General features: G+C 31.1%; 1 protein-coding gene across 1 annotated transcript in view; it reads left to right on the top strand.

Annotated features, from left to right (window-relative positions):
• Positions 1-221: 221 nt before the first annotated feature.
• Positions 222-1,151, top strand: part of LOC111640509 (anaphase-promoting complex subunit 4-like) — a 5,732-nt gene continuing 4,802 nt past the window's right edge. The window contains exon 1 of the mRNA XM_023386522.1: positions 222-279. Within this exon, the coding sequence (XP_023242290.1) occupies positions 222-279 (58 nt within the window). The remainder of the gene's footprint in view (positions 280-1,151) is intronic.

Here is a 1,151-nt window from a genome sequence, read left to right as displayed (position 1 = left end):
TACTTGCTCATAAGCAAGCACTAGGTTACGAAAAGCTGAATATAATTCCTTGTGTTTAAGGAGATGATGTTGCTGACACGGCCAGGAGATGTTTAATTTCTGTGCAATTAGTTCAATTTCGAGATTTTCCCTTTCAAGGCACACACATCTGTAGATAGTGGTTGGGGCCATCCACTTCCATACAGATGGCACAAAGGGGGAGTACGTTTACCTGTAAAGTGATGGAGATAGCTGGAAAATCTCCCGTTGCCAGTAATAAACTGAGTAAGGAGAGAATTGGTATTAACTATGTAGATACATTGCCAGTTATGCAATCTGGATTTCTGTTTGATCCTTTACTTCCAAACATACTTAATTTATATAACCACACTAGTTACTCATAGTGCTGACTTGGGATTTAATAATTATTAGTAATGGTAATATAATCTGATGTGTTCTGGTAATCATTTGGCTTTAAAAAATTAGACTTTCTGACAATAGTTTTCTGTCTCAAAGCCAAAAGTATTGCCTGCAGTTTCTATTTTCGTTGCTTGCATGAGCAACCATGAGCAACATGGTTGTCTTATTTGCTTTTCATTGACACTAATGTTATCTAACATAAAAGAAATTGATTTTTTGGATTATGATGATTCCTTAAATTTATTTTTGATAGTTTAAAAAGTCTAACTAATAATTAGTTGACTTCCAAACAGAATCCTATTTTTAAGTATAAAAGATCATTCATTATTTTTAAAGTGAAGATATCATTGTTTTTTAAAATACATGCATATTGACAAAGAAGAATTTTCTTATTATGTCAATTATTCTGATATATTTGATGATAAAATTATGTAAATATATATTATATATATGTATATGTTACCGCTAAAGCTCAAAATCCGTTAATCTGCACATTAACTAGGGTGATCTGTTAAAGTTGCTAAAATTGTTCTATTTCTCAAATTACCTAGGTAATGTGCAGAGTATCTAGGTAATCTGCACATTACCTACTAGGCACTCGGTAAAGTGAAACTAAGATTTTTGCTGGAACAACAGCAACGTTTCTGTACGCTTAAATTAACATAATGTTATTTATTTAATTTTCAATATCTAAAGAATCAAGTTAATACAATCAAACAATCAACAAATTAGTTGATTGAATCAATCATCAA

This window comes from Centruroides sculpturatus, unplaced genomic scaffold (assembly GCF_000671375.1).
Source record: "Centruroides sculpturatus isolate CEXI.00-Female unplaced genomic scaffold, Cexi_2.0 scaffold1233, whole genome shotgun sequence".
Taxonomy (NCBI): domain Eukaryota; kingdom Metazoa; phylum Arthropoda; class Arachnida; order Scorpiones; family Buthidae; genus Centruroides; species Centruroides sculpturatus.
The sequence above is the reverse complement of the archived record's forward strand: the minus strand, read 5'-3'. Positions and strand labels throughout refer to the sequence as shown.